This window comes from Stylophora pistillata, chromosome 5 (genome assembly GCF_964205215.1).
Source record: "Stylophora pistillata chromosome 5, jaStyPist1.2, whole genome shotgun sequence".
NCBI lineage: Eukaryota > Metazoa > Cnidaria > Anthozoa > Scleractinia > Pocilloporidae > Stylophora > Stylophora pistillata.
The window spans coordinates 17,509,983-17,534,982 of record NC_142523.1 but is presented as its reverse complement, the minus strand read 5'-3'; the positions used below and the strand labels follow the sequence as shown (position 1 = coordinate 17,534,982).

General features: G+C 38.1%; 4 protein-coding genes and 2 pseudogenes across 17 annotated transcripts in view; 3 read left to right on the top strand and 3 right to left on the bottom strand.

Moving 5' to 3' along the window:
• LOC111328088 (adenosine receptor A3) overlaps nt 1-956 on the top strand; it is an 11,208-nt gene extending 10,252 nt beyond the window's left edge. For both annotated transcript variants that reach the window (XM_022932458.2, XM_022932459.2), the window contains one exon: nt 1-956. This exon is cut by the window's left edge and continues 558 nt beyond it. In XM_022932458.2, coding sequence (XP_022788193.1) covers nt 1-736 — 736 coding nt within the window. In that variant the 3' untranslated portion in view covers nt 737-956.
• A 779-nt stretch (nt 957-1,735) lies between these two features.
• LOC111328087 (adenosine receptor A2b-like) overlaps nt 1,736-25,000 on the top strand; it is a 30,960-nt gene continuing 7,695 nt past the window's right edge. For 2 of the 13 annotated variants that reach the window (XR_016001230.1, XR_016001229.1), the window contains exons 1-3: nt 1,736-2,253; nt 20,246-21,518; nt 22,392-22,423. Coding sequence is in view for 7 of the 13 variants with exons in the window: in XM_088760117.1 (XP_088616243.1) it covers nt 20,399-21,550 (1,152 nt within the window). In the remaining 6 variants the exon portion in view is untranslated. Of the gene's footprint in view, nt 2,254-5,104; nt 5,271-11,608; nt 12,417-13,198; nt 13,259-20,245; nt 23,012-23,128; nt 23,263-25,000 lie in introns of those variants that run through there. The other 11 variants (XR_016001228.1, XR_016001227.1, XR_016001226.1 and 8 more) reach the window with 9 other exon arrangements.
• On the top strand, nt 7,001-9,180 carry LOC148730609 (uncharacterized; annotated as a pseudogene).
• Nucleotides 15,097-16,992, bottom strand: LOC148730608 (uncharacterized). Its single transcript, XM_088760113.1, has one exon. It carries the CDS (start codon nt 16,365-16,367, stop codon nt 15,351-15,353), a length of 1,017 nt encoding a protein of 338 aa, XP_088616239.1. The 5' UTR covers nt 16,368-16,992; the 3' UTR covers nt 15,097-15,350.
• Nucleotides 16,503-18,663, bottom strand: LOC148730607 (uncharacterized; annotated as a pseudogene).
• On the bottom strand, nt 22,823-24,358 carry LOC111328071 (neuromedin-U receptor 2-like). Its single transcript, XM_088760120.1, has one exon. The coding sequence runs from the start codon at nt 24,044-24,046 to the stop codon at nt 23,009-23,011; it is 1,038 nt and encodes a 345-aa protein (XP_088616246.1). The 5' UTR covers nt 24,047-24,358; the 3' UTR covers nt 22,823-23,008.

Here is a 25,000-nt window from a genome sequence, read left to right as displayed (position 1 = left end):
GGAAAGGTACCTGTCAATTATCTGGCCAATAACTCATCGTTTAGTGAAGAAACAAACAGTTATCAAAGTTTTGATGTTGGTGTGGTTGTTTGCTTTCGTCATCGGATTTCTTCCTTTTGCTTGGATAAGCAAAATTCGCAGCCCGATCGGAATGAAGTATGTCATAGCCTACGAGGCTTGCTGCTTTGTAGTGGTGTTTTTACTGCCGTACGTTATCATGTTGTATGCCTTTTTCAAAATGTTCAGAGCCATTGCAAGGGGAGCGGGACAAAATGGCATAAGCAATAGAGGAAAAAAGCACAAAAAGAAAATAGCTCGAGAGAGGAAGTGCGCTGCATTGTTTTTTACCATGGCATTACTATTTGCGATATGCTGGTTTCCATGGTTTTTGGTGAAACTACTCATCCCCCTGGGATTGAAATCTCTTGAGGTTCCAGCTCATGTGTTCGCTATTGTGCGCTATGTCACATCTTTCATAAACCCCATGCTGTACAGCCTGATGAGACCAGATTTTAAACAAGCAGTGAAAAACTTATTCCGTAGAATGAGATTAACTCGCGCGAACACGTTCAGATTCAGTTATCTGGGAAAGAAAAATGAAAATATGAATCACAATGGTCATGTTGATCACTATTGTTCTTCACCATTAGAACAACTCTATAACCTTTCAAACCAGCCTGAAGGATCAATGAAGAACGACGATCCGTGCACAATAGAGACCCAACTTGAAGAGTGATTTAGACTTAATTGTGTGGTATATGTTATGATATCCAAACGAAGTTGCCGCGAAGGAAAACAACACAACTGAAAGGAGTAGTATTCATTTAGAGTGGTTCAAATATAACACTGGTTCTGACGTCTTCCCGGTCTCGGAAAGGACATATGGTTTTCTTTGTGTTTTGATACATTTTATTTTAACAATTTCAAGTGAAATAAAAAAAAAAATTTCTAAAGTTTGCTAAAACTCGTTTCATTATTTTGGGATTCTTGGATAGATCGTTACTGCTACACTATGTAAGATTTTACAATAGTAGACATAAATTTCTCTCTGAAGTTTGATACATTCGTCACATAATTTTTACTTTAAGAACAGGTAACTAAAAAACGAGTTTATCTTCGTTTCATATCATTATTGAGTTGCATATTTTTGAAAAGTTAAATATATTATCGTCGGCTCAGGAGCTCACCTTACATTTACTATCCAAGTGCTACTAGTACAAAAAAAATAACAATAGTTACTCCTCGCGTCTTCTCTTGATTTCGATGCTTGCATGATGCCTGTTATTGTGACCCAATTTCAAAAGCAAGGTGGTCTTCTCGTTTAAGCCTTGTACCATTACCAGATCATATTTCAGAGCGGTGAAAGTCGAGCGAGACATAAAGTTACTTCATTTACTGACTTGACGTACTTTATCATATTAGTATCATGTTAGTACACATATTGCAAAACGCAATATGTGTACTCAGATTATCTTATCTACAGCGCGAGATTTTTGAGCTTTGGGAAGCTATTTGCCCTTCTAAATACATAATGATTACCCACACTGCTTTTCTTGGGGGATTACGAGAAGACAACGGATTATTTTACGTCTAATCCAGAAGTGTTTGCTTCTGAATTACACAGAGGTCGTTTAGAATAAGCAAAGAAAACAGTACCTCCCAGTAGCTCACAGAGCAAGCAGCCTCAAGGTTTTTTTTTTTTTTGCGATTGACCACATTATTGTTGCAATTAGTTCGTAATGACAGTTTTAGTCGTAAAATGCAAGTATCATCCTGTAACCTCAAAAGAAAGGCTAGCTCATCACCAACGGACGATCCGTTTGGCAAAATGTATGACAACCTGCTAAAAGCAGAGAACCGCTGACCCGTGCGCATTACGAAAGTTTACAAATGTCGTCTTGATCAATTATTGCAGGACATCCGAGAGGTTTTGAAATCATACAGCTTCGAGTTTTGGCACTTGGGGTTATTTCGCTGTTTCACGGTTGGCCTTACTATGACTCTTTCATTGTCAATCATTAACAATTCCGTTACAGAGGTGATTTTCTTTGTTTTGCAAAGTACCTTAATGACGAAAACATGCTTTGCTACGGGTGCGGCCACTTTGTTATGATAATCGTAAAAAATGTTTCAACACTTAGACAATTGCATCATGAAAATACGTTTAGTACAGCGCTCGGAACAACAAGTGTTTTATGGTAAAACAGACATCTTCTGGATTGTGGCTTTTTGTCTCATGACTGTGTGAAAAAGGTAAGAGACAACTCATGCGTCCAAGTATCATGAACGCAAAGCAAACGAAACATGTCGTTCTTAAACTTGCTCGGAAAGCTATATGGGTCAACAGGCACAATAAAAATAGAGATTAGAATAAATTTTAAGTAGAAAACAAAGTAAACAGTGAACTTCTGTATTAGTAAATTCTCAAATCAGTAACATAGAGTAGATTGACTATGATTCGAAGGAATTGTTCTCCGTTCACCATAATCATAAACACGACAGACCACTCTGCCTAAGCATGCGTAACATAGTGAACCTGTAGATTTTAAGTGACATTTTCATGATGTTACCATAGAAGAAGGAATATAATAAAAAACAACTCCGAAATTTGCATAGATGGACCAACTCATGCAATAACATAACGTTTATTTCATCAAGATATAGACTCCTGTAAGTTCAACGAGACCGAAAAAAAGGAAAATCAATTGAAATGAAGTTTTAGGCTAAAGTAAAAGTTTGGACGAGGGCAAGGACCGAATCCATCGACAAAACACTATAATGTTAATGAAAAATCCTGCCATTCCATACAGAGTGTTCATCGAGTTGTTTTCCACTTTCTTCTTCCCCAATAAAAAGCAGTCCAATGAACAAATGGTCTCTCTCTCCATCACAGTAGCTGTGTTGCACAACAGTAGCATCTTCACCCATACTAAGTACCCTTCGTTGCAAGGTCAGAAATTAATCACCTGCGCCAATCGGATCACAAGGAACATTTCATCTCGTATATTTCAAGTAGACATTTCCCTTGATCCTTAGCTTAAATATTTAAAATGTATTCTCCAACTGTTAACGTTTCAGTCTGAAATCGGGCAATCTACATGTGGCCAGGTTGAATTGGGAACTCAGAAAGGTTAAGAGATACTTAAGTGAACAAATATGAAGATATGAGGTATCAACACTCTTTAACTCAAATAACTTGGAATTTCCTTTAAGTGCGACCAGGATTTATTCACGTACAACTTCGAATCGAATGAGGGAGAAAGGTCCTTAATCTGTATCGGAAATGAGATAGAAGGAAGACGGTTTCAATTAATTTTTCCTTGCTTTCGAATTATCATTAGACACTAAAGTGAAATTCTCATCTACAAACTACTCGACGAGAAGGAAAAGTTCCCATGTTTTCCTTCAAGAACATTGTAGCGTCAAACCGGGTTTTCATTCGAATGAATGACTAGTTTATTAAACTCTCTGCAAGTAAAGGATCTGAATTATCGAGTGTATTTTACAATCTTAAGGCAACTATTATCTAAAAACTAAAAATTTACGACCATAACAATGATAATAACAATTGAATCATTTAAAATATTTCAATGTAAAAAAGTCCTCCGTTCTCTTTGTCCTACATATCTGAATGTTTCGGAAGAGATAGTACTTTTGTGTTTTCTGCCTTAAGTTGTAATTAGGTGCATGCAGGAGTGGGCTGGGGAGCAGATGGTGCAGTGGGTGGCTGGGGGACTTCATTTTTGCCATGTATTTATAGCACAGGTCTACTCCTCTGTCATCTAGCCTATCTAATTTACCCAGCTGTAAGGCATAAGCATATGACTCAGCCTCGGGGTAGATTATATTACTTAAGTGCCCTTTTTTGGACTCGCTCCATGGATTCGGACAGATAGGCAGGAATATCCTGCCAGAAGGCACAGCATACTCTAAAACTGGCCGGACTGTGCTAAGACATATCTTCAGGATGTTAGATTGACACACCCTGGCTCTGAGCAGTACTCTAAGGGAGTATAACCTATTACAAGCTTTCTTAATGTAATCAACATGACAGTTCCACTTCAGGTCACCGTCTATAATAACTCCTAAGATCTTTTAGGTATTGACATACTGGATGGCGTTGCCGCCAATTAATATGGGGTTAATGAGACAATTAGAGTTGCGTAGAAAATTAATATGCATTTCTTTACACTTAGTTGGATTAAGATTCATATTATGAGCAATGGCAAAATAATGAATGTTTGAGGCTACAACATTGAGTAAGCTAGGGGAACTCCTTGAAATTATTTCGAGAGCACTGGTATCATCAATATATTGAATGCGCAGCCGCCGGTCGGACAGAAGTCTGTTTAACATCACCGTGAAAAGAATCACACCCAACTCAGTTCCTTGGGGCACTCCTCCTTTTAGTGTTAAAGAAAATCTTGTTTTCTGATGAGAACGAAAACCACTTGCAAACTGAATATGCACTCAAGATTTATGGTAATTCCCGTTGTTGGCCGCGATTTCAGCTTTCATTGGATATATTATGTTATGGACTCTAAAGCTTCAAGCTGAGGCTATAACAGCTCTTTACAAACTTTTCTCGTATTCTCCCAACATCCTGCGTGATTTATCAGCCGGTAAACCGATAATAAGTATGGTTTTATTGCTTAATTAAAGTCTATGGACTTAAGAATTGTCAGAAACGACGAGAATAACGCGGGCATCAACAATTCTTCGGACGGTTTTCTTTGATATTTTGGAGTGCCCGCACACAAATGATGTTGTTTACTACACATTTGTAAGATTGCACTTCGTCTCTACCTACTGTGTCTGACTTAACAGGATCAGGTCAGCTACGTTCTTGAATATCCATCGGGTAATTGACCGAAAAATATCATTAAAAATTTACTTTTACTACCGGAAACTTTCCTTCTGTGTTTACTATGTTTCAAAGATTTAAAAAGCGTTAAAAGCGGTGATGTTTTAAGAAACAATTAAGAACATGCAGTAGGTAATTTTCTGTTTAAAAAACAGCAGGTGCGGCAGAGGAATTGTTTGGGATGCTCTATTTAAAATAACACAGTGGTTTTTAGTAAGGCAAACAACAGTTGACAGTTGAATTGAATGCCTTCTCATAAATTTCCTTCCTACGTCGGAAATTGAATACCGCACTTTTGGGGCTCATCCGGTAAAATACGAGTTAGCCGTGTTTGATGCCAGTTTCTGTTCCAAGATTGATACGTCTCGTCAATTAGTAGGTAAAGCACAACGAACCCAGTTACCAGGTAGGATTTAAATTTCAATTCAAAGTGCTTTGATGGTAAATATGAAGAGCACATTGTGTTTTCGTCTCATTTTTGACATGCTATTCTGTGCACTTCTTCAAATTTTCGCTCTGTCGCGAGCTGTTCAAGACCAATGAGATCGTCGGGGGGACAACATTTTTAATCTTATTTTGGCGTTCCACGTTTTCGCTCATTTTTGGCTCGATATCGTCAATTACTTTATGATACGGGAAGAACAGTATTCATTTCAAAATATAAGTATGCGTGTGATAATCAATCATGACCGATAACTTATCGACCTTCTCGTTACCCGCAATTTTTCATAGAAGTATTTTTCTTAATAATACATCAAGTGGAATTTCGTATTTTTTACTTTGGTGATTGTAGCAAATAAACCGTCCAGTCGGTAGGAGCTGCGATAGTATGGTCGTTTGGCAGATCATCAATGTATTAGTTTTGTGATGATTTAAGAAATGAAGGCATTTAAATTATCACGAATAGGAGGGGTTAAAACGAAAGACGTGCTAGATAAATTTGAAATATACATCTTGAGGAATTTGTCTCAATATGTTTGACTCTTGTCAACACAGTTAAAAACGAACCACTGAGAAAAATTTAACAAAAAGAAACAAGTACATGTAGAAACCGCACTACGAAAACAGCGTTGATAGAATATGCCATGAAACTAAAACGGTTGTCTGTCACTAATGACGCTGGGAAATTTACTTGTCATGGATAAAATTTCCATTTAATTAGGAAAGTATTTACGCAAGATCGAGTGGAAGTTTGATAGATTTTACACAAGGTAAGGAACATCAAGCGCGATGGCAAATCGTAGCAATATATTATTTGTTAAACAACATAGATCTTAAAGGTGGCTATAGATGTCAGACTATTTTCAATACAGCTGAAGACGAATCACATAGGTAAGTGTAAAAGCAAGAAAACAAGAAGAAAAGTCCATGACAGAAATGGAGCCTTTATGAAGTATTCCTAACCATATCCTGTTATTGAGAAAGTAAAGCCATTGATTTTTAAGAACAAGCAACTGTCACATATAACAAACGTAACAAAAAAAATTAAAAAGGGCTCTTGAGCTGTGTTTTTTCAACTGGCATTGTTTCCTTTCAACAGAAATCATTGTTGGACAAACATCAACATAAAGCAATAATTGCGAAAATTCTTAACTACAGCGAAGTTTTTATCTTTTGGAATAGCTCTGTTCTTTTTAATTGGTTTTGGCAAGTTTTAGTAATGCTAATTAACAATTATTCCACGAGCGCGCCTTGGATATGAATGATAGATAGCCAACGAGGCGCGTAGCACCGAGTTGGCTATAATCATCTCATATCCAACAAGTGCGAGTGGAATAATTGTTTTATTAAAAACACCCCCAAGAAATAATTATTTTGTAAGAAGAAACCGGATTTTGTTAGCTCCCTTTTGATTTTAAGCTGACGCGTACGCTTACCATATTTGTAGATTATGGTATATTGGCTCATATACCATAATGGCTAAGCCAATAAAAAGTCTTGAATTGCATTATCCAATGATCCAGTTTTTAATAATGACAGTTAGAAAATGCCGCTAACATTTTGCTACATTTCATTAGTCGGGCGACCGACTACAGGTTTGCCATCGGGTTTCTCTACAGAACTCCGTCACGCGCAATGGGGAATACTGCAGACACGTAATAATAAAGGCGCAACCTTTTTTCCACAATTTCAAAGATGCCGGATATGTCGAATGTGTTAACAATTTGTGTCATCTTTTCTACGCTCAAATATACAGACTCACACGCCGTTCGCGGTAGACCCACTCTAAAAGATGGCGCGTGTAAGGAGCGTATATTTCGAACCGGTCGTTCCGCGAACTCAAAATGGTAAAAGAATCAAATGATTTAGCGAAGGTCTCTCTAGAATCAAACCAGAAATCAAATGAGTTATCAGTGAACACTGAAATGTGGATGTGGACAAAGTGACAGGAGAACATTTTCTGATAAATATAAGGTTCCGCGTGATCAAACTCTGGGAAACGACAACAAAGATGCCATGTTGGACTTTCATCAGTGAGGATAAACGTAATTGTTATATTTATGTGTCCTCTATCGTGATTATTAAGCTTACATTTGTTATGCTTTTGCTCAAACAGAGTTTATTATCCGCTGTTATTTTTCTGTTCGTTCCATTAGTTATGTCGCTTTTGTGCGAATATTAAATTCACGCGTACGTCTTTGTTATGCAGGAATGTTTGTTTGGTACCAAATAACACGGTGTCAAACGAATGTGATGATGTATAATTTGGACAAATTAGCGCCATGCATAGAACAACAAAATGATGTTGCAAAAGAATTTAGATCTCATCATGCGGTGTTTGTTAATCGTTGTGATATTAACAGTGGCGAGTACCATGTGCGAAGACGATTCGATCATGAGCATAGCAGAATGCCAGTAAAAAAAACTAGAAAAGCTTTCACGTAAAAACAAATAAATAATGAAACTGATGTGCGGGGGAATTCTTAAAAAACATTCCTATCTCATAAAAAATGTATTGCTACATCAAATGCAGAGTTAGAAAAAGGAGCAGTAATGACAGTATTAAGTTTGTAGAAAAGATGAGAAAGAAATGGCATTCTAAACAGTCAACACTGAATCGAAAATTGTTGAGTTGTAGAGACTCTGAGAAAATATTTATCTTTGTATAGCTGTAATACATTAACAAGTGTGTACAAGAATGCAAGCCACAGAGGTCGTTGTGCTACACTAAATGTGTGCAATGACATTGAAACAAATTGTGGGTCTCCTATACATGGTATTGATCCTATTCTAACAATCAAGGCACCATATAGTCAAAGTGATATTATGTACTTTGATGAAAATGCTGGAAAACAATGTGTTGCTATGAGTTTGATTGCTCTGATTTATAATAAGATAAAAGGAGTACATACCTGGTACAAATTTTCGAGATGGGTAATCAATTGTATTCAACACTGTCATGATGTACAGGGCAGTTGTATCTATTAATGCAAACAGAATTACTGTCAATGATTGCTTTGTCTGAGAAAAATTACCAGCTTAAGTAAAGTGAAAGCTACACTGGTAATCTGCATTATTCTGATTCAATAATTGAGGAATATCAGTACAGTATGTCTACAGAAAGGACTTTTGAATCACTCATGTCACAAAATTACTCTTCATTTATTCTGACAATAGAATTTAAACAGTGTCAGTATCTATTGTACTGATAATGGAGTTATAAGATAGTTGATTCTCATACAAGAGACGAATATGGTAGAAAGCATCCCTCAGGTACCTGTGTACTATTAGAAGTACCATCTATTCAGGGCTAAGTACAGTATTTCCAGACTATAGACTCCCTCAATGACAATTATGAACTCAGAGGAGTGCAGATAAGTACATATGAAATAACTGCAGTGAACAGTTTGAGCGAAAAACACAACTGCTCTTGTAAACAGTGCTCTGCTGTAGGGCTTTATGCAATGTGTTACTCAGTAGCAAAGTCTTGTAGTTATTAGAATTCCATAACCCTATGTTGCATAGCTGACTGAGGAAATAAATTATATAGTATTATGGGCATCAACAGGCATCTAAAAAGGGCAGATTTATACACGAGTCTTAATATTTGTGGAGCTGAGATATCCGTCCAAATTAAAGCTCATAGCTATGGGATGTTGTCCAGAGGTTTAAACAATACAAAAAAGAAAGTTGGAAAACTTAATTTTCAACGACTACAGTGGAAATACAGGGTTTTTATTGTGGCTTGCAAGTTACTGTTAGGTATTACTTGTATTTTTCAACAAACAGTCAGAGCAAAGTACATGTTCTCCTTGACCTATGAAGATACTTGTGAACCTTCAATACAACAAATAAAGATAAGTGGTATACCATCATTAGTACAAGCTATTTCTAACATTGTTACGAAGAAACTTAAAACAGGTATTATTCACTACGAAATGCAATTTTTGTCTTGCACATCTAACATGGACCTTCATCAAATCAGACACATGCAAAAGCACAGACGAAAATATAGTTATGATAATTTGGAACCCGCTCCAAAAATGAAAAGACTGCAGCAGATATATTTTAGAAACAAAATCAAATTCAAAGTTAGACAACAGCACAAGAGTGAGACAATTCCAACCATTGATATCTGCGTTAATTAATTCAAAGAGAAAATCAGGGAAGGTCCTTACTGGTATGCTGTGTATACAATGTTATCACGATGAAATATACTTCCCTGCTTTCAGACCATTACGATTACAATTTCATAATATATCTTTTTTAACACACGCATCAATTGGCATGTACTTATCACCCTTGGGAAGGCGGACTCCTTAAATAAAAAAGACTGGGGTGCTCGTTGTACCTTTTAGGGGTTAAAAAGGGTGGGCTTGGTACCCCTTAGGCTGTTTAGCCTCAAAAGATCCACAGCAGCAGCTCCTGTGATACCTTTTAGGGTATTGCACCAAAGATAAGTGACAGTGCGTTGTTGTAGAATTGGTGTCTTTCAGAGATGAAAAAAAATTTTATGCCACGCCCGCAAACCAGGACCTTGGTACCTCTCTTCTCTTAGAACCACTGCGCACCACGAATGGTCAACACTCATAACAGCACGTCTACCTATAGCCCGACTTACGATCTTGGATCGTCTTGTTACATTACATTTTGCTATATTTCATTACGCTCTTATTTATTTGAATTACCTTTTTTCTAACTTTTTTTGTTTCTTGCAAAGTATGTGTGAAGAGAAATACTGTTAAGAGTCCTCCAAGAAATTGCATTCTCTCGTATTCCAATACATGTCGTCGGTGATAAAAGTCGCATTCATTAATTTGCTGTTTAAGATATCTAGATAATGCAACTAGAGATAAGCTTAAAACAAACTGAATTTAAGGATGAGTGACTCCTATGATTAAATGGAGAAAATAAAGTATTTTCCTGCTAAATGTATACAAGTCAAGGCTCTGAGAACTGATTTTATCATTTATATGTGTTTTCTCCCCCTGTTGTTGTTGTTTTTTTTTTTCGCTCCGTCGCTGATAGAAATAAACAAAATGTATTGGTTATCTATAGAGACACGAATGAAGTACATCACTTTCTAGCTTTGTGCAGAAAGATGCCTAATCTCTGATACAAATATAGTTGACGCTCATTTTCGTCCTCATCGTTCGTGTTGTGAGTTTGGTAGAGAAGCTGCGGGAAAAAACTCGGATGGCTGTCAAAAAATTCGTAATGCATAAGAAAATAACATCCTGTTACCGAGTGAAGAAAATCTTGACTCCAACACGAGATATTGTATGGTGAAAATTGTGCGACATTATTCATAGCAGGATGGTGTGGGGGGAGTAGAACTGTGGGTGTTTTCGAAAAGGCCTCTTTAAATTCTAACAAAACTATAGAAATTTGAAGGCAAACTTTCAACGATAAGATAACACTTTGCAGTCACAAGAAGTAGGTTCTCATGTTGACTTCAGGCTAACGGTAATTAAAATTAAATGTTTTCAGGAGCATTCGCATCCTTTGAAGGATGAGATTGCGCACGAGAAAATCAATACGAAAATGGCATCAACTAATTACCATTTTTCGCCTCAGTAATGATTGATGCGCGTCTAAAAAGTTCATCCAAGCAAAGTAAAATATACCTACAGTTAACTGCTGACGTACCAATTCATTCTTGGTTTTCGCAACCCCCACGTTTGAAGTTCAAACTATGTTCCAAATCAGCTAAATTCGAATATCTTTCAATCGCGTAAACATTGTAGTTATTCGATTTAACAACCAGTTTCGTTTAAGCACTCAGCTTCGAATAAGTGCCCACCTTGAATAAGCACTTTCTTTCTTTCAAGGTTCAAAGGATTTATATTCGCCAAAGGCGCTTAATCTATTAAATAATCTATTAAAACTTTCATCTTCAAGCTAATCTTTATGAAATTTGTGTAAACCAAGTATTTCATACAATCATGTGGGTGACTTTTTACACGAAACACAAAAAAATTGTCAACTATCAGCCTTTAAAGAGGTAACAGTCTCAAGACATTGGAGAAACGATCGCTTAGTAGAGAGCTCTTTTAAGCAGTATTTTCACAGAAAACAAAACGTTTTTCACATAGTTGGCGCTTTAGGGAAGTGATTCATTAAAAATAGATTGCTAATAGAGATGAATGGTTTTAGCTCTTTATTTGAGGAGAAGATTATCCATCTAGAGATTAGCATTTTAAGTTTTAGGAGAGGCGCACGAAAAATCCTGTGGTAAATATAGAATGATAAATGAGATGATCAGAAGACCTGCAATAAGAAATATTTTAGTGTCTTGATGTACATTTAAATGCAAATGACGATAAAAAGAGGACGAAGCAAATAGCAAAGTAAGTTAAAAATTATTTCACCACTTTTAAATTTGTACTTAATTATTTATACTGACACATCGCCATAAAATTACCAAAAGTGCCAAAAGAGGATAAGAACCCAATGATTTTGCTGCAAAAAAATCCCATTGGATTTTTCTTGGTTTTTGTCAATTGCAATCTTCCTTTTGTATTAACAGAAAGGAAAAGCTCCATAATTCATTTTGAAATACCGGAAAATTGTTGGTTTTTGATGAAAAAAAAAACCAGCTTCTCAAGGAAATTTATCTATCTGTATTATCTAGGCCCAGACGAAATTTTCGCAGTCCTCCGCGTTTTTCTATGCCAAATTCGATTATTTATGACCCATCTATCTTTCTCTTCGAAATAAAAGCTTGCTTACCCAGTAAGTTTTAGCATGGAAGAGAGGAACAAAAAAAAGCACAGGGGGATGTTTTTTGACGTGGATGAAATTATCCGCATTTAATCAGGAAAGTATTTGGCAGGATCGAGGGGGAGTTCGATTAAATTTACTTATAACAGGAAGCATCAAGCACGAAAGGACATAGTAGCAATATATCATTTGGTAGGTTTTCCTTTGCTTTTAGCTAGATTTTCATTTCTTGGTACGTTCGTGCCTCCCAAGAAATTTTTGCAAAGTTTATTTTATTTCTTACAGACCTGTTAAATTTATACATTGAGAAAATCGCATGAGACGGGTTAATAATAGGTGCTAATGAAAGTGCTCTTCTCGAGAAAATAGGTCACCGTGGAAGTAATAGGTAAGGACCAGTGTTCTGAGTAATGAATGAGATGTAATGTCCTGGTGCCACTGTTCACTGCTATGGTAGGACTTTGTATGCTATGATATTTGTATGATATGATATTTGTATGCATTGAGATGACGATCAAAGAATATATTTATCCCTGTTTCCTTCGATCGGCAGCGTTGAGAAAACCTATCTTCTCACAGGTTGTAAGGAACTGTCCTTTATTAAACCTTAGGCAATCTGTTTTTGAAAACCGTCCAACCTATGACGCTCTAACATTTAACAATGTTGATCTCATCGTCAAAGCAGCAGTGCAATCATTTCTAATAAGATTACTTGAGATAAATTTTTAGTTTTCTTAATCTGAAATGCGATTTCTAAAAGGAATCAAAGACAATCGATGCAGCTAAAAAATAAATGCATATTTCAAAAGCTATACTGCTTCAACTTAAACAATTGCAGAATTCAAAAAGTGCTAATAAACAAAATTTGCAATAGGACGTTTATTCTGAAACATTTGATTGAGAAAAAGTGTTTGAGCACCAATGGGATGCTTGGATACCGTGTCCTTTTTCCACCAAGGTGAGGATTTCATCCTTTCCTAAACATACTGAAGAAGGTTCCGGACGCACTAGACTGACAAAATTTGATTGGCCCTTCCAAAAAAAAAGTGCTATTCTCACGACAACTATATTATTTGTCATGCTGCGAAGAAAAGCGTAAAAATGGTTTTACATTGTAGAATAACTCAATAACTAAGTGATAAAATATTTGAATCAATGTTCATCTCCTAGAAAAGTCAAATGTCTCTTAACAAAGAAAGTCATGCCAATAAACCACTTAAAGTCACGAAGGTAAGTAACGATAAGTAACTTAACTTTGAAGCTAAGACGGTCTAAGTCAGCTCAACAGCTGGAATATCTTCCATTTTTTTGTCTCGGTCTTTGATTTTCACATATCTTTTTCAAGCAATCTAACATCTCGTTCAATTTTTTTAGTGGTGATTTTGTTTTCTTCTTCTAAATAAATTCTTCAACTGACCAAACGGAAGCAAACTTTCCCTTGGCCATTTTTCAGAAACGGCACGGCACGGTTTTTGTGGAACGGCTGTCAGATGACTTTTATCTATCGTTAGGAAAATTTCGTTGTTTGCGTTGCTGATTACAAAAATTATATTTTTGCACGGTGAAACACTCCACTCCTTCAGCTATATTTACATACAGTTTTATTCAGTGATATTTCGTGGATAGAACTTAGTACCTATATATGGAATGACATTTTTTTCCATGAAGACTGTATTTTGTCAAATGAGACCAGTGACGTAAGGGAAAGGTGGAGAGGAAATCGAATCCTTAAACCGGAACTTTGCGGTTATGGTTTGTAAAAGAATGGCGGTCATAACCCAAGTATGGTGACCAGCTGGGGGTCAATATGGATCACCTTTCGTCGTTTCTTACGAGGAGCTAAAAGGCCGCATCGACAACGAATATCTTGTGATGACTACGTACATTTCATGACTACATTTCTTCGGCCCATGCACATGCCAGATAAGGGAAGCATAGAAAGTTGGTACTCATCTCATTTATTCCATTTGCTCTAAGTTGTTTTTGAGTGCTTGTATTATAATTAAGATGATAGGAAGCATCTTCATTGTGCCTAGAATTGGCAAACAGATTTTTATTCGTTAAATCAGTCGCATTTTTTTTCATTCTTCTACTTCATAATTGTATCAATTCTGCTCCCTCAAAGCGAGGGAAACTACCTTTAAAGACAAATAGCAACATATTTTCTGTTTGAATGAGAGACCGACTTAAAGAGATTTCCTGACTTGACCACATCGACAGAAAATTTTCTTTGACTGTCTTCGGATTCTATTGCGTTTTTTTTTTTTTTCTTGTTTAATTGTTTATGGATGTCGACAAGTGTTTCATCGCTCATTCGTTTTCTTTGGAAACTGACATAAAGCGTTAAAAGAGAAGTGCAGGGGATGTTTGGAGTCGCCGTCATCCGTATTCATTTGACATTCATTATCAATTTATCTCTTGAAACTGGTGTTGTTCCTAGTGAGTAGAAAGTGGCAAAGGTGATTCCTCTCTACAAATCTAGCTCTCTGCAGTGGCTGAGATCGACAATTATAAACCCATCTCAATTCTCCCCACTTTGTCAGAAATCTTAGAGAAAACAGTCTACAAGCAGCTAAGGGCTCATCTGGAACGTCATAGTCAGAGTACTAGTTTGGTTTCCATCCATTTTCATCATAATTCCTTATACATTAGAAACAATTGGAAATCAGTAAAACTCCCAAGGTGAAGTTGGATTTTGCGCGCCGTAGTTTTTATTTTTTAGGTGCTTCGCTTTTTAATTCATTGCCATTACGTTTGAGAAACATTAATCCCAAAAGTTTTATTTAGGAAAATCCTGGACGATTTTTACTTGTGATTTTTTTATTGTAGTTTTTAACGGTTTTAACCTAGTGCATGTCTTCTTTAAATATTTTTGTTTATTCTTATTTATGTTATAATTATGTTATGTATTTTTTTAACAGCAGGACCTCGTTGCTAACAGTACTTGGTACTGAAGGGTTATCCTGGTAAAATATTCGATTATTATTATTTTATTATTATTATTATTATTATAACTATTCTTTTAATTATATAATTATATCAAACTTTATTAACACTCAAAGCAAATAACTATTTATAAGTTGAAAGTAAAAACGACCTAATAGTAGTTCCGATTTCAATTAAAATCCTATTTACAATCTAATCCTTTTCATCATCATCAATATTATTATTGTCGATGCTAAAATAAAATGCGTCTTTATTGCTCAAGAGATAAAATTACGCTAGCCCTAAAATATAATCATAATAATTTAATAAATTCACAAAAAGGTAGAAACAAAAAAAAAAGAGAAAGTATATATAAAACTTGGTAAAATTCACAAAACTACGTTGGACAGGCGGTAGCGTTGTCGAGGGAGACGTCCAAGTCGATGATATCGAAGTTTCTTCTGATGGATCGTGATCCTCTCAGACATAGAAAAGCTGAACGAATGAGCGCAAATGACACCTTGGCTCTAATCCATGACATGGTGCTTGCATAGCTCTCTCCCTTCTTATTTGATACTAACTCAGCTAAACGTTTATGGTATATTTTACATTCTGTGCCCATTCCACCTGTTGTACTAAATATTAAAGGCGTAAAAGTTCCATGTTCGTCCTCCATGACCCTGTTGGCATACCGACGTGTCTTCTCACTCTCATGCTGCCTGTAAACTTGCTCGGGAGTCTTTTCACGGTAGGATTCTGCATTTGGGTGGCATACCCGAACATCAAAGAATGCAGATCTCTGTCGCTCCCAGAAACCTTGGGCGTGTATGTCGAGACGGGCGTCGGGGGCTCTGTTCGCACCCCTATTCAAGGTCTCCCCAGTCATCTGCTGAAGAATCGGCTCCACCTCGACATCACTAGATACTATGCGTAGCAGGTCAGCTTCTAGATCTCGAAGCTCGTTGTGACGTTGAATCACAAAACCACCCCTCCTGCAGATCATCGCATGGTCAACATCAAAGAAATCTCCGCATACGCTGGTCTTCGGTAGATCGGAGATTTCCCAGCCATATCTAATCTTGATGGCGTCTCTAAATTCTCGCTTGCTTAGATTGTAACCCAGATCTTTCATGGGTATGACAGTTAGCCAGCTCGAAGCGCCCTTTTCCGATGCTAGCTCTACCGCTCTCATAGCTCTTGATGTTAGGCTGTTCTTGACCAACTCTCGTGTCTCTTTTAGGAGCTCATTTTTCTTAGCTTGTGCATGTAATTTTGCAGAGCGTGTGTCTGCCGCATCCAGAGGTAGATGGTCTTGAGTGACAATGCGTGTCACTAGGGGTTTTGTGCCAGTGACTGATGCCTTGTATTCTATAGATGACAATTGTGTCGGTTTTGAGAGGCCCAGTCCCCCCATGCGTAATGGGAGTGCAAGAAGCCCGCAATCATCTGTAATAACTGGATAGTCTTTAATGGCGGGAATCAATATTTCTGTTAGCGAACGCTCATGTGGCTTCAGTAAGTCGGTAATCTCGGGGAGTGTCCGTAAAAATTATGTCCAGCGGTGACGTAGACCAAACATAAAGGCGGCGTAGCTCGCCTGAGGCTGGGATATAGCGAATTCTGCAAGTTTGCTGACTTGGCGAACCCAGTCCTCGACTTTCTCTCCAACACATTCTTCCAGGAATGCCCTGGATCCGATGACTGCCCCAAGGTGCCTGTAGCCTTCAGATGTAATGTTAATCTTAGTATCAACGAAAATCTTTCTTGCAGCGTCTTCTTTCTCGGGCTTGGTGATAAGCCAACACTTGTTCGCGCTCGGGAAGTATCCTAATGCTGGTCCACTTTCGGAGAGATCGTCCCACCATTTTTTGACATCGTCAACCGAGCCGCTTCCGGTTGCGTCGTCAGCACACCAGCATTGTTTGGTTTCACTTGACAGCTGTAATCTGGTTATACGCGGCTGAAGACTAATTGCGTACAGGCTCATATCGATACGATCACCCTGCGTGGTGCCTTCTGCAGATCGCAGTTCCTGCCCACCGATAACAAATAGCCGTGCAGGCTGCCTGTAAGTGTTGATTGTATACGTTGCTATGGTTGGGCACAAAATCCTCGTATTGTGCAGTGCCGCTGATCTGTTCAGAGCATTAAAGACATTGGAAGCGTCGATCAGTAGAACGGCATCCGTCTCGTCTGCTTCAAAGATGCTGCGCATCGCATTAATTGCAGCCTCGTTCCCACTTTTTAGCCCAGCACATACTTGCAGTGAGCCTCTTGCGTGGATAACATCAGATTTGGTGACTCTTATCACACACTTGTCGATAATTCTACGAAGAACTTCGCCTACTCCAATTGGTCGAACCGCACCCTCACCTTTGTCGAGTGGTATTAAACGATTTGATGGCAGTGCTTCGATGCTGAGTGGATCAACGTACTCCGTACACAATCTTCTAGCCAGTGCAGCGACAGCGTTACAGAGATCTGTGCCCGACTCCTTGAAAGATTTGCACGCAAGCAGTCTCCTGAAACCATTAGCATCCACTCCGGAGGGTCCCCCAGAGCCCCAGGTTCTAAGCGCGGGGTCTCGAAGCATTTCGCCATCAATTTCCCGAAACATCGTGTCTGGGATGTCTTCAATGGGTCCAAAGAGTAGGGATCCTAAGTGGGCTTCCTGTGCATCCGGGTGCTTTTCCTTGAGTTGCCTCATGACGTCATCATTTAGAGGAAGAACCCCTCCTCCATTATTATCACTAAGATAACGCAGAGCAACGTTTATTTGGCCTCTCATGACAAGATTAGCAAACACTTTAGCCTTATTGGGCCCTTCAGTATTAATAGAATTAGTGAGACGCCTTTGAATTATCCGTCCTTCACGCAGTAGGGTCCCGATGTCACCTTCTTTCCATAGTGCAAGACGTTTAGTCAATCACTCTTGATGATCCTTTGCCTTAGACCTCTAGCCTGGCTTTTGAAGCCCAACTGCCAGAAGTACAATGGCTGCTTTAAGAGAGACATGCCGTCCCTCTGCTCCATTCTTCCAGTCCTTTATATGCTCAGTTGGTTTTTCTATGAAGTCTTTGCCTGTTTTCCCGTACGGAACCAGAAAGGTGTTCTTGCGCCATTTTGAGATTTTATCGTATGCATCATTGATTGTTGATGTCTTAACACTTATTGTTCTTGCGTCAATAGATAGCCCCCACTTAAATGAGCATGGAATTTCGAGCGCTTTGTATTTGAGCAGGCTTCCAATCGTGGGTGGTGCCTCCTCAGGGAGTTGTATTGGTGTTCACGGTATGCATATTTGTGTCTAGAGTCCTCTCATTTGTATTGCAGCTTTGCTGACTGCTTGGATTAAAATTTTCGACAATGGTTTCGCTTGAAGCAATATCGTCTACTGCAGTATTCGAGATAGTAGGCTCTTCGATATCACTGACCCGGTCGTTCTCCTGTACAACGCTGGCTGCATTATTAGTATCGATTTTCTCCAATCTTGCGGCTTGATCCCTAAGATTCTGGCTTTTGAGGGCAAGATGCGTATAGCCTTTCGTCTCCCATAGCTCGGTCATTACCTGGATGTAGCCTTTCTTTCTCCCATTCCTATTTCTTGGAGCATCGTTCGACACAACCAAAGCCTGTGCATTTCTTTTACATTCAAGGAGGTCCTTGTTCATTCGTTCCGTCCACTTACGGTGTTTAGTTTTTCTTGACATCTTTTTGTGGAGCTACTCGTCACACGTCCGTCTCGTCTCCGTAGTAGTAGTCGATACTATTATTATTATCATTATTATCATTATTATTATTATTATTATTATTATTATTGAGCAACAGGTCAAATATCACGTATGCTCCCAAGTGATTTCCACCTCAGTTTGCGTGAAACAAGTAACCTTTCGTACAGAGGCCCGTAATGTTATAAGCTTCGCTTAACAACATCATAAATCCTCTACAAATCAAATAAGTTTCGAAATAATGCGTGACATTTTCTTATTGTGCTTAACGATTTAAGACTTTGTCTCTTAGCCAAATCGCCCATGAGAATATAGTATATTCTTAGAGAAAGATGTTTTTCGTCTTGTCACGAGCGTGGGATAAGGAAAAAACTGAGTCCTCATGAGGAATCGAACCTCAGTCGGACCTTCACTGAAATAGTTCGGCAGGTGGAATTTAACCCTCTCGCCTAAGTTTTTAGCCTTATATGGAAGATAAAAGTGGCCGAATCGTGGCTCATAAAAACGCGCAAGTTTTTTCACATGACAATTAGAAAACAAGCTGCTTAAGGAGTGTGTTTTATGAATAAACAACAGCCGAATTCACACGAAGTTTGCTCGGGATGACAGCGCCATAAAACTCGGCTGCTGTGACTAACGTGGCCTTCCACTCAATCCATCGGAAATGATATCAGAGCAAGCTCTTCTTTGTTTACTGGTAATCTTTGTCCACAAAGGTAATACCAATCTCTTTTGAATTTGTTTTAGTAATGTGTCTTCAGTCGTTTTCGTAGGGGGTCTTCGTTTTCGTAGGGGGTCTTCATTTTCGTAATGGTTCTTCGTTTTCGTAATGGGTCTTCGTCTTCGTAGGGGGTCTTCGTTTTCGTAACTACCCTCTGACACCGTCGTGATTTGTATGAATTTTAACAGTTACGCCAGTTTGCATTTTTCATCATTCTTTTAATTTTCGGTTTTGTTTTTGAACACGAAACTACATATACGAAAGTTTGCTGTGTTTGATTATTAGTACCGTAGGTAACCTTACAATCTAACTGAGGGTAAACCTTCAAAACTTGGACTGTCCGTTTCTCTTTCTCCTTGAGGATTTCGTCTCTGCTCACGTTATAATAACGTCGATTACCGCGTTTGGCATGTTTACAAACCTTTATTTGGTTCTTTTGCTATATTCCGGCTCGCTTGTTCCGAAATTTGACTTTCAACTAACGAAAAATGCTAGAGAAGAGTCCGCGAATGGTTGGACGTAGTACAAATTTGCGCGACAGCTTTAGCTCAGCTCGCATTTTGTACTCTGACAGAGCGCGCTCTTTCAACCGATTACAGTGCGTTGTATCTGAATTTTATTGTAAAATAGTTTTGATCTATGTTGACATCAATGTTCTATCGCAATGTTATCTTGGGTCGGCTGATTGATTCTTAAAAAAATTTAGTATGACTACCCAAACAGTCGCGATAAAGGAGCCGCTCTTTAGCAGTTTCTTACTTTTGCTACCCTCCCGCGTTACAAATCTGATCTAATTAATCTATATAAAAAACTGATTCAGCCTATTGTTATCTTTTTTGATAGAGCGCTAGGATATAGAAGCTAAACAGTACTCTACACTGCTAGTTTACCATACGTCCCTCAAGAAGAAGATAAAGAAGATAGTTCATTTCTTCAACACATCGGTTCTTTCGACTCCGTTTAAAGTGTTATTTGACATTCCATTTTCTTGGTATTATGGATATCAATAAGGTACCCTACTTCAACGAGTCAGAGAATGCAACAGCACGTTCAGATCATCTGCGCGAAGTCAACAACCAGCTTCAGACAAACAACACGGGGGTCGCAAAGTTGATGTCCATTGCAACAGTTATCGTCGTCATCAACAGTTTGGTCCTTTATTTAGTTTTCAAGAATAAATCCCTGCGGACCGTTCCAAACTATCCTCTTTTCAGTTTGGCAGCTTGTGACCTCTTCTGTGGATTTGTAGCCATTCCTTTATTTACAATGATATTTTTTACGCCACTGGTACAGTCTCAAGGGGCAACGAGGTTCTATCTGGGATTTTTGGTAACAGTTCTTCACAACTTCATAGCCATCGCCACTGTTTACCACATAGTTATTGTTACGGGGGAGCGTTACATGGCGATTAAATTTCCACTGAAACATCGCGTTATCGACCAAAAGAACGTTCTAACATTGTTAGCCATTGTCTGGATCTCTTCATTTTTTATATCATGTATTCCATTTACCTGGATCAATAAGATATATCCAGTATACAAACCAGTTTCTTTAAGATTAGCACTCGGTTTCACCATATTTTGCATGGTATTCGTCTTGGTTCTACCCTATATTTTCTTGATATATGCATTCACTGATATGTTTAAAGGTGTCTATGGTAAACCAAGGAGTACGAATCGATGTATTAATGACTCCAGAATGGCTCTGCGCCGCAGCCGAAGTATTGAAAAACATTCAGGTAGCGAGTTGAAGTGTCTAACACTTTTCGTCATCATGGCGTCCGTGTTTCTGATTTGTTGGCTTCCTTGGTTTGTAATATTTTTGTTATACCAGTTGTCCTTCGACATCTCTAAATTGCTTATACCATCTCAAATGGCGCTTTTGATCCGCTACATGACTTCAGTTGTCAACCCACTGCTCTACACTTTTCTAAAAAGAGACTTTTTTCAAGCTCTCAAGTTCACCTTCAGGAGACGCAGGCAAGTTTCGCATTCAGTTATCTACCCTAATGGACATGAGACATTGCAAACGGAATTCAACTACCAGTCTGGAGTGTCAGTCACTCATTCACGTGATTGCCAGTCCAAGGAGGTGAATTTAGGCACCATCCAAGAGGGTGAGGAGCATTTTGGTGACAGTACGTGTTGATAAACCTTATGAAAAGGTACTAACAGTGAACAGTCCTAAAAGTTGTTTTGGAGACTGTAATCATGATAACAAAGCGAGTAGCTTTCATTTCTTTTCTTTTCTTTTTCTAAATGAAGGAGTTTGTATTTTATGAGATATCGATGAATCATGTGTGACCGAGAGAGAAACATGTCGACTTTGAGATTGGCGATGAACGCAAATTTTCAGACTACCCAACCGTTTCAGTTTTGGACTCCTGTCCTCCTGTCCTTAAGGTGTAATTCAGTTTAGACCGCTGTTAAGCCGATTGATCATCTCCTCGGCCGTATTAAGTCTATGAGTTCGAGCTCACAATCAAACTGATTGAAACTCGTGTCTTATTTACAAACGCAAGTTGGGTTCGATTTCCGCCGCTCTCTTTGCGTCCCTCGGGGAAGAACGTAAATTCTTATACCAAGCAGTTGTTGCTATTTAGGTGTTCCTTTCTTTTTGCAGTAAACTGAAAAGAAACTAAAACCACGGACAAAACCTGTTGAGACAATTTGTTCTCATTTCAAAGTATTATTAGCCGAAAATTAAATCGGACAAATGTAAGCTATTCGATGTGGAGTTGAAAATTACAGAGTAACTGGTAGAACTCCGTGTATGGATATCAAACACGAGAACATTAACTTTCTTTACGAAGTATGAAATTCACTAATAAGGTATATACTGTTTTATGAACGGCATTTAGATATTATTTCAACGAAACTCATCTTAATATAGATCAGTTCTGGTGACGACGGCCGTCTGCCACTAACGGCGAGTCAATAAGCTGAATGTATTCCGGGCTGAACCGATCGCTTCTCTCCTTCTTTCGCAGGATAGCAGTTCAAAACGTCATGGAAAACTTAGGTATGGAAAAATCGTTTTAAATACGTGACTTTGCTAATAGTGCTTCCAAATGAATGCTGGGATTGGCTAACCTTTACTAGGTCGCTTAAGGGGTATTTTGTTTCGCGCGGCCTCGATCTCTGTTGTTGTTGTTGTATGATAGCAGAGCCAAAACATCTTTGCAAATTCTCCTAAAGTTGTATGTTTGCAAACCCTTTTCTTTCCATAATGGGCCGGGGTGATCTTCGACCTGTGTGAAAGGTTTTGGTTGAAATTTTATACCTTTCGGAATATGTACGGCCATGTTCACATTTCTAAAGTCACGTATTGCTGAGGAAAATGTTACTGAACACTCAAACTGCATGATGATGTCATAAGAAACTCTAATGAACCTCCTGCATGGAGAGCAATAGGCTGGAACATGATGGTCAAAATAAAAACATGATATCGATGAAATCTAAAGATCCTAATACAGTAAGAAAAAGGACAGTGAATGTATTATCTTCAATAACTAACGATAACTTTTTATCATGCATCATGTGCTTTATGTTACCATTTTACCTCATATCATTCTGATATATGTATATATTAAACTCCACAAAGATACTACACTGTTTGTTCATCCTCCACTTTTAACGGGCCTGGTGCATATTCACTGTTAACTCTGCGTTCCGTTATCAAACTTGTTGCTTGACTGTTGTTTCTCTTTTTTGATGTACGTCTTAGAACGATAGTCTTGAAAGACTCGAAGAAGTCCCTTTTAAGAAATGTGTAAAGTGCCGGATTGACAATGGAGGCTAAATACCTCATTATGACAAATGCATGAGCAAACTTCCACAGAACATTTTGTGCTTCGTAACTAAGACGAAACCAGAGATTGATGAAGAGGCTGACCAAATACCAGGGAAACCAACAAATAGCATAAAAAAAAGCCATAAGGGCGAAAATGATCAGACTTCGTTTAGTGTTTTTAACTTTTCGGTTTACTGCACTGCAGCTTAATCTCTCTCGTTTTCCAGACTTGAAGGACCTTCTCTGAATTTTTCTGAACATGATAACTTGGAAATATACCATTACGGTATATGGCAAAAGAAACACGATAACCATACTGAATATATTATGACCCGTTTGTATCTGTAGGGTCGCAGCTGAAACGTCCTCTTGATAGCAAATGAACCTATAAAACCACGTAATAGGCAGGAAAGCTATCACGATAGCAGCTAACCAAATAAAAAAAATAAGCTTCAAAACAGAACTCTTTGTTATCTTCCATCGGTGGCGAAACGGGTGAACGATTGAAAAATATCTCTCGGCAGTTATTGAGAAGATGTGGTAAACCACTGAAACTATTACCATATTATGCAGAACTACCACGAAAAATCCGAAAATCTTACCAGGTTGAGGGGCAAGTACTCTTGTAAACACAATAATGGTCAGAGGAACATTGATGAGCCCAGTCATAAAGTCGCACACTGCCAGACTGAACAACAAATAATTGGCTGGTGTTCTTAGATGTTTGTCTTTAGCGAAAAGTACAAATACAACTCCATTAACGAAGGCAATCAACCCCGCAATCGGTAGTAGTTGTGCATAATACTCTGATCGCGCGTCTGTTAGGTTTGTCGAGGAGTTAACTGTCGCCATGACAAAAAGTAGCTATCTTATACCGCTCCACCCGAGCTGTTGGTATCTTTTTGACAGAATGGCAAGTTGCGTAAAGAAATGAAATTTCCGACGAAGGGCTAACGCTCGAAACGTCAGCTTTTGTAATCATTACGGTGGCCAATTTACCATTTCAACTTTGTTGATATATCCAAATTATCTCTTTAGTAGAATTGACCAGAGTCAATGCTTTTTGCAGATTAGAGGAAAAATATCATTTTACACAAACAGCTGAAAACTGTGCTACATTTAGAGAATGGGGGAAACCACAGGAAAATGGCTTTAGATTCGAAAAAGGTTAAGTGAGTCCGTTTCTCATCCGCCCCAACAAAGAAAACACCGTAGATCTTAAACCAATCCCTAATTTTCACGTTATCGTTTGTTATTGTTAAGCAAGTTCGCTATCTAGTTACTTTTGTCATTGCATCGACTTTTTATCTTATTTTGTATCGGCTGAAGCAGAATAAATGTCCAGGTGTGCCACCTGGTGTTACAGATAAATTCTCCTACGTGTTATTCTACGAACAATAATATATTTTTTTCTTATAATCTTTTGCCGAAACAAAATGAATTTTCTTCAGTACTTTACTAAAAAACTTAATAATAAACTGGAATTATCTCAAGAACAAATAATAGCTCAACATTGTAGTTTCAAGCGTACTTTCCTTTTATGATGTCTTCATAGTGTCAAAATGTCAAGGTTCTATGTAACAAGCTAAGAAGGCAATCACTTTATAACAGACCATGATGATAACCTCGGATATAGATGTAGGCTATAAAAGGACTTTTAGCTTGCCGTAGGTGTTTTTTTTTGTTTTTGTTTTGTTATGCTTTGTTTTTTTTTTTTTTACTATTATTATTCCAAAATTATCTGACTGTATCCATGAGAGAGTTGCTGGAGATTTTTTATAGGTATTCGTGAGTTTATATCTCAAC